At 32.7% G+C, this 8,911-nt stretch overlaps 1 protein-coding gene across 1 annotated transcript; it reads right to left on the bottom strand.

Moving 5' to 3' along the window:
• Positions 1–6,374: 6,374 nt before the first annotated feature.
• Positions 6,375–8,165, bottom strand: LOC116339327. The gene is made up of 2 exons (XM_031765148.1): positions 6,846–8,165; positions 6,375–6,767 (listed from the first exon to the last, which is right to left on the bottom strand). The coding sequence occupies exons 1-2, from the start codon at positions 8,163–8,165 to the stop codon at positions 6,573–6,575; spliced, it is 1,515 nt and encodes a 504-aa protein (XP_031621008.1). The 3' UTR covers positions 6,375–6,572.
• Positions 8,166–8,911: the final 746 nt, after the last annotated feature.

Here is an 8,911-nt window from a genome sequence, read left to right as displayed (position 1 = left end):
AAACGAACGAACGAATCGATGGTTAGTGTTCGTGGACAGCTATGATTGATTGTCAAAATGCACAGAATTTTTTTTGGAAGAAATTTGTTTGATTTATAATTTTATAAAATATGTTAAGCACTCAATTTATTTTATCATATATTATGTATATCTCATCATTTACTTTGGTCGACAGACTGTGATGATCTAAATCCAGACGTAAATATTCACGCGTTGCAATTGCTACCATACCTTTTTTAGTATTTTGATGCGGTACTCAATGTACGATTACCATATTGAATAACGTGGTGATGATGGACGCAGTGGGTATGATTTCAGATGACTCTTTTTCAGTGTTTGCGAAATTTGTGAATTCATTATTTATTCTCAAAATATGTGTTTATATGTATGGGTGAGCCGTATGCGAACGAAGTGTGTGGACAGCGGCTACGAATTGTATGAGAACCGAGAACGCACAGTGACGTACTCGCTATTTCTTTTATACGCAGTAGAATTCGGCTGAATCATAGCGGTTTACATATGCGTGAGCAGAAATAGCGAATATGAGAGTGAAGAAACGGCAATACAGATGGCACACAATACGCTATCGCAACTCATTCATACTCATATTCGTTCTTTCTACTCTCACAAAAACAAGCGGCTATGCTTCTGTCGGATTTCATGCAGCGAATATGAGAAATAACGATCACTTCACTGTGTGCGCCTCTTTCACATATAATTCGTCGCCGCTGTCCACACACTTCGTTCGCATTCGGCTCACCTATACATACAAATATATTTAATAAAGGAGCGAGTACGACGTTTCGCCCTTTGCTAAGCGAAATAAATCCGATATGCGGCGCTGATTTAAATGTCACTCTATGTCATTCCACAATGATACATTTTTTGGCTTGACAATATATAAGCTCTTCATTCAACATGCATAATTTTTGAACGGTCGAGTAAAAAAAAGAAACATATCATAAAATATTCTTCTTACGTTTATTTTAAATTTATTTGTTTAAAAATAACAATAATTTCAATTTTTTTTTCATAGATTGAACAAGAATCTAATGTAAAAAGTAATACCAATGCGACACCTACCGTTAAAATAGAAAAGGAAACTTATTTGGAATTGTAACATTTTGGTCCGCCATAACAGCATCTTCGTTTTGCTTCTCTGTGATTGGTCAAGTAAAACGAAGATGCTGTCATGGTGGACAAAAATGCTACAATGGATACCAACTAAGTTTCTTTTTGCATTTTTACGGTAGGTGTCGCATTGTCATTACTATTTACATTGGATTCTTATTTAATCGATGAAACATTTTTTGTTGAAATTATTGTAATTTATAAACAAATTAATTTTTTTATAAAAAAAAAATTTTAATAAATTTTTTAATGAAAAATGTTAGAAAAATATTTTATGACATGTTTCTTTTTCAACGATTCAATAATTATGAATGTGTATGCATTTTAAATGAAGAGCTTATATATTGTCAAGCCAAAAAAGTATTATTGTGAAATGACAGAGTGACATTTACATCAGCGCCGTATATCGAATTAATTTCGCTTGGCATAGGGGGAAATATTTTGACAGATAGTACTCGATCCTTTATTTATAAAATTCTATTGGAAATATAGATTCAGACATTTCGCAAACTCTGCTCTTTTTTATATAATAAACCATTCAGCCAAATTTTTCGCCTCTTTTTATTTTCTTTTCTGCCGCGTTACAGCCACGTTTTTTTATTCGGATCGATGACAATAACATATTTCATGACTACAAGGTTGTTCCCTTTTTTATTTTGCTTTGGTGTACACTGTACAAGTGTACAGTACCGATACAGAAACACTATTGGTCACGATTTGATGATGGAATTGAATCGTTTGCCCATTTATTTGGCATCGCTGCAATTATTTCAATTTAATTGGCACATAAATACCATAAATAAGCAATGCTCAATCTAGTAGCTGAAAAGGAAACAATTGTATTAGTTAATGATTTTATACAAGCCTTTTAATAGTGATGTAAACGTCGACACAACTGATGTCCGAAGAACACTCGGCATGACGATGTAACCAAAATGTTACGAAATTTCCTTGAAATAACTTGTGTGAAAAGGATGAAATACACAGCATTTTACAGCTTGATGCCCTATATTTTATTAATAACATATTTTCAAACATAAATATGTTGACCGCTAATATAACATATTTCAATAATTTTTTAATTATTAACGCGAACATCATTATGTTATTAATATATTATCATTTTTCCAAAAATATCGTGAAAAAGTTACCTTTTTTCAATGAACCAAAAAGTGAAGTATTTTTACTATGAAATACCCAAGAAGTTTTCATACATGAATTCAGTGTGGAATTTCCAGAAACATTTTTTTAACCAGAAATACCAAACACCTTCCTATAAATGAATTTGCTATCAGCCAATTTTTTTCAAGTACACGTCAATGTATGAAAACTTCTCCTTCACTTTTTATTTTACTTTTGGGTTGATGGTAAGAAATAAATGATAATATATTAATAACATAATGATGTTCGCTTTAATAAGATTTACCTTATTAATTCATTAAATATTTTCCGGGAATCAATAAGATTTATCTTATTAAAAAATTATTGAAATATGTTAATAACATATCGATGTAAGCAAAACTGATTTTGTTTTTGGTTGAGCGGTGAATTTCGCAGTCGTCATTTTGCAAATTTTCTGTTATTTAAAAACAAAAAAAAAAGAATCAAATAAAAATGGGACGGCAAAATTCACAAATAACAACTATTCCATTTTCATATTCTGACATTTTTTTGATTCGATTGTGAAATTGAATGTGTCACACAACTGAACTGTGAACTGTCATCATCACAATGTCGCCACTGGTCAATACTGATCACAAATTGATGTTTTTTTTAAATTGATACGCTGAGAAAGTCTTTATTGAAAAAATGTTCAATTTCTTTATTAATCAACAACGGAACATTTATTTATATTCTTTCCATCAAACACATCATACGGATTTCTTACTAATGCAGACATTATTCTAAGAATACACACAAAATATAACCCAACAAATTATTTTAGGATTCCCAAATTATTTTTTTCAAAAAAATTTAATTAACGTTGAAATGTATACTAGGCTGATCCGATAATCACCGATTTTAAATCAACATAGCTTGTTTTATTCCTTACACTTAGTAGAACATTTTGGTAAAGAAAATTTTATAAAAAAATTATTTTCCGCTATCAAAATTGAAGAAAAAGAAAATAGTCAATTGAAGAGTTTCACGTTGAACGGGCAAGGTGGTGACTTCAAATACATTTCAGTACTTTCACGTATTGCCGTCAACGGAAAAGTGTTCATACAATACTTCTTACATAATCATAACAACATACGCTAAGTGTGTGACACACACTGTGTGTTTGTTCTTAAACATTTTGATGAACTTTTTAAATTTAAATCTAGTTACCGTTGTTGTGCAATGCTACAACGGTTTGCTGTGAGATGTTTACTCTACATTGTATCCTAATGTATACTCTACACAGGGGAGCGACGTGAAACGTACGATTAAAAATCTGACATCAGAGCCAGTCCCTCTTAACTAAAAATGGTACAAATTCGCAATAGATGGCGCTTATAAATCGACAAACACACTTTCCTTTTTTTAGAAGAAAAATGAAAAATATTGAAATATTTTCAAAATATTTAATTTAAATAAATTTAAATGGAGTGCCTTCTAGTGCTTCTCTGATTATAATGGTTTTAAAGTACTATAGAAAATATCAAATGTGATATTTGTTGTTTCGAAATGTCAAAAAATGTTGTATTGGTTTATTTTCAAAATGCACAGAAGTTTTCAAGAAGAAATTAGTTATAATTATAATTTTATAAAATATTTTAAAGCACTCAATTTATTTTATCATATATGATATTTCATTATGCTATACTGACTGTCGACAAGATACACACGCAACGGTGTTGACTATAGTGCACATCATGTATATCGTATCTAGGGGTTTTTATCTCAATCAAAACACTGTGAATATTGCGTATATTTTGCGTATATTCACTGCGAATATTCGCAAAATACGTACATTCAATGCATTATTCGTAAAATATGCATAGTATATGTACCATCGAATAATATATATTCGCGAACAGATAAATTCCCCTAGTATCGTATAGTGACATATCGAAACAACAAATATCACATTTGATATTTTCTATAATTCATTAAAAAACCATTGAAAACAAAAGAAGCACTAGAATCACATCAATTAAATTTAAATAATTTAAAAATATTTCAATATTTTTCATTTTTCTTCTAATAAAATGTAAGCGTGTTTGTCGATTTATAAGCGCCATCTATTGCGAATTTGTGCCATTTTTAGTTATGAGGGACTGGCGCTGATGTCAAGTTTTTTCACGTCGCTCCCATGAGTCAAAAATTCAAAATTAGAGTCACATTTCCACTCAAAAATCGAAAATGTTGATTGAAATTTCGTATATCTCACTGAGTTCTGCCACACGGAATGATCCATGTGACGGCATACTTTCACACGTAACTTCGTTCTGAGTGTACCGAGTACTTGCTACATGTAATAACATGTGGCTGCTTATATTTGGACTGCGACACAAGTCCGATATACACACAAACAACAAATTCTATCAGCATGTAGCAAGTACTCGGTACACTCAGAACGAAGTTGCGTGTGAAAGTATGCCGTCACATGGATCATTCCGTGTGGCGGAACTCAGTGAGATTTTTGATTGAAATTTCTTTGAACTTTGTGAGATTATTTATTTTGATACGAAAATGATATTCACAAGTTTTCACGGTGATTAAGTAACAATAAATATTGATTTGTTGCATTTTGTTGGTTTGAATTTCATTAGACTTTTTTAAAAGAAAATTTGTGAATCTTATTTTCTCATAAAAATACCAAATCCCAACAAGTTTGAAGAAACTTCAATTCATATCAGTGGTACTCCCCATCAGAGCTGGGCACGAACAGTCGGTCGTTCGTTCGTAAGTGGAAACAATACTTTTTTGTGGTCGTTCGTTCGTTCGTTGAAGTTATTAATGGTCGGTCGGTCGGTCGTTCGTAATAATTTAAATCTTCGCTGCGTTCGTTCGTTTGTGTGATCGAATACCGAACGAAACGTCCTCACGTTTGGTTGTTCGGAGAAAAGAAATGAATATATTTTCTCAAGATTTGGAAGTGAATTTATTGACAAATAATGATAAAAATTGAAATGTTTCGAATTCGTGGGAACACACTCGTCCCTCTTGAATGTCATTGATTGTCACACCGCAACGACCCCTATAAGCGGTCAAACGACAAAAAATGGGAACTATGCTGACTATTATACTGAGCTCAAAATTGTTCTAAATGAAAGACATTTTCAAATATTGCCGACAGTAGAGTACGCTTTGACCCTGTGTTGCAGTTGGTTTATTTATAAAATCAATGACATACAAGAACTGTGGATTATTGGATTTCAACGGGAGGCATACTAGGTCTACTTTTCCGTAAAATCTATAGTTTCTCGTTGCTCAGGTTTTTTCTACCGATTGCAAGACGGACGCTTTTGTGCCATAAACCAATAAATAGTTTATCCAAAAATATGATTTTGGCAAAGATTTGATTCACATGCCTTTTTAAAGAAATCTATAATTTTGGTAAACAATTTTTAATAAATGGCAGTATTTGCTGCAATGTAAACAATGAATTTCATAGGCAACCTGCCTTTAACTGGTTTAAAAATAAATCTAATGGATTCTTCGAATTAGATGGGAAATTATTATTTTATAACAAAAACAAATCGGGCAATATCGCCTATATCACACATCAATATATACAGTTATAATTTTTTTCCTCTTTTCCGAATGAATCAAAAGTATCACATTACATAATAAATTCCGAACCAAAAGTTAGTAAGTAAATATCACCATTATCATTAAGAATTATTCTATTAAGTATATCTTTTAACTAGAATTACCCAGCAAACAATTGATAGGGCAAATGCATCCATTATGAAGTACATATTGACGGTCGTTTTCGGGGTTAGATTCGTGTGTAGTTTCAGTCATTTCCATAGGTTTGGCATGGTGGAACATCAGTGACCGGTTCGCGCATATTTCTATGCCTGATAGCTATGCTAAGCATAGCGGAGACGTAAGCCGCAACGCACCCGTCGCCATTCGATTCGAGCTATATTGTATGCGCACGGTCGTCTGCATAAACGAACATGTGTATTGTTCATATAGAGTGAACGGCGATGCGTCGGTTGCGTTTGCGGCTATGCTTGGCATATCTATGCTACTATAACCATTAGTATCAGTTGAACTGGGTATAAAATACTTTTTTTAAATTAAAAACTTTACTCACCTACGGGTACTCCCCCTCCGTACAATGTTGTACTATTGTACAACTAGACCACAAGACTTTATATAGTCTGTTCATGTCTAGCTAAGCTAACTATAATAGTTAAAATATTTTATTTTATGTAATTTTTTGAATGTATGATTAATTGATGATGTTTGTTAGTTGACATTGTTGTTTTAGTCCGGCGGTCTTAACAATGAAACTGGCAATGGTACGTGTATGATTTCCATGTTGAATTACGTGGTGATGGTGGACGATATGGGTATGTTTTGAGATGTTCCTTCTCTTCGATATCAAACCATCCAGCCAACTTTTTCGCTTCTTTGTCTCGTTTTTTCTGCTGAGTTTCCCAATGAAAACGCTGGTTTGGTATTATAATGTTTTCCTTCAAAATGCAAAATGATACAAAAAACTATGAGTTTCTATTCAAAACCATTTCAAATTACATTTCAAAATATCTTACCTCAACAGCCGGCTCATCAGGTGTTTTTTGAATGTTGCGACGCACTACAGTTAACCACGATTTTTCATTCGGATCGATTCCAATGATGTATTTCTTGCCAATGAGTTTTTCCGGCCCCCGATTCGCTTGGGTTGTTTGCTGTGGTCGTTGTTGTCGCTGTGGTTTCTTGTACATTATGGATATTGAAACACTATCGGTCAAAATCTGATGATGGCATGGTTTCGATTTGCCCAATTTATTTATTTTACCGACATCGAACAACATATTCCATAGACCTGATCGATCAGTTTGGGTGTAGTACTTTAAATTTCTCTTATTCATCCGGTTGGTCCGCGTATTGAGAAAAGAAGGCACCAAATCAAGCTCGTTTACAATTTTATAATACAAGTCCTTAATGTCCAATCGCACGTTTTTCAAATGGTAGTCGCATAATGGTATAAGAGCAAAACTGCTTATTTTTGGTGGTCGATTGATTGTTGGCTCTTGAAAGTTCGGATTGTTACGAAACATTTCATGAATGGTATTCCATTGTTCGGCATGACTGTGATACACTTCTATTTGCCGTTGCATTTGACCGAACAACCACAGTGATTCAAACCAACGATATTTTGCGAAAAATTTCATACTCACTGTTCCCGACCATTCAATTTCAGTCAAATCTCTCATTAAAATATTGAATTTTTCAACGCGTTGTGGATCCACATTATTACCATTATCACCATTTGTTAAATTCTTAAATCGATATGAAAACTCTTTGGCATTTCTGATGTCGATGCTATCAAATCTTGAGCCATTGTTGAATCGATTGCGATACCAACAACGCATTCGAAAAAAATTCTCAAGTCGTTTTTCACACCATGTGTTGGTATTGGTTTGAATGTTTGTGATATATTGTTTATAAAAATATCTCAAACCATTTCCCAACTTTTCATCACCTGGCCATCGGAACTGTTCTTCACTGTTTCTTTCTACCATGAAACGAAACTCGGGCAAAATCCGATATTGACTATTAATATTGTTAACGTGTTGGTTTAATACCGCTCTGAAACAATCGGCAATGATCAGACTTGGATGTGGTTGCAAAAAAAATGCACGATCGTCATTATCAAGTGCTTCATTCAAAATAAAAAGAATAAAAAGTGATGCCAATGCTGCCACTTCTGTCATTTGAACACTGCGCTCGAATAGCATTTTGGTCACAGCTTCTCCAACTCTTTCAATCCGTTCATGTTGTTGTCGCAGAATTGTTTGAAGTCCACATTTTATTACAACGTATTTGCTTTCTTCTGGTTGATTATCATCGAGCTCGTCGTCATCCATGTCTTTTTCTGTTCATTCTCAAAAAACTGAATAAATTATTCGAAAATAAAAAATAGACACAAATTTAGAAAAAAAATGCAACAAAAATAGCATAGATTACGAATAAAATGAGATCACAATTTAAATGACAATCAACTTATATCACAATTCAAATTAATCACTTCTTACCTCAACGATGTCACTCTGTATTCTGACTCAAATGATGAAATGTTTTCCAATATTCCACAGATGAAAATTTTGTTGGAATATTCACCGTCAATTTTATGAATGCTTTCTTATTTTGAAATAACAACAGAGACAATCTCAAAACCAACAGTGAATTTATCCGTTTAACATCGAACAAACAAAATCATTGGAACAAATGTTAGCCAAAAATGACGACAAACAAATTGTTTCATACTCTAATATAAACACTCACATATAATTCTCAAGAATTCCTTTTACAAGCAAAGCACAATTTGTTACAAACAAAAAATGAGAACACACTCATATCACAATTCAAATGAATAACTTCTTATACTATATAACGCTGTGTCCTGATTAAAACGATGAAAATGTTTTTTTTTATTTTGAAATGAAAACAAAGACTGTCACAAAACGGACTGTGAATCTTTCCATTTGACATCGAGTGACTTCTACAGTTACGTTCCAAACACACCAAACCGTTGCTTAAATGACGATAAACAAAAAATGAATCTCATGTACAAGAATTCCATTTATTAATCACTGAATTTTGTTTTTTTTTT

The sequence above is a fragment of the Contarinia nasturtii genome, unplaced genomic scaffold, assembly GCF_009176525.2.
Source record: "Contarinia nasturtii isolate CC-2019 unplaced genomic scaffold, AAFC_CNas_1.1 Cnas_scaffold_493, whole genome shotgun sequence".
Taxonomy (NCBI): Eukaryota; Metazoa; Arthropoda; class Insecta; order Diptera; family Cecidomyiidae; genus Contarinia; species Contarinia nasturtii.
This window is presented reverse-complemented; position numbering and strand designations above follow the sequence as displayed.

Excerpts from the sequence above, each read along its gene's own strand:
- LOC116339327 (XM_031765148.1), bottom strand. The coding sequence starts at position 8,165 with ATGGATGACGACGAGCTCGATGATAATCAACCAGAAGAAAGCAAATAC. Across the intron at positions 6,768-6,845 it reads CTGATGAGCCGGCTGTTGAG|GAAAACATTATAATACCAAA; the intron begins GTAAGATATTTT and ends TGCATTTTGAAG.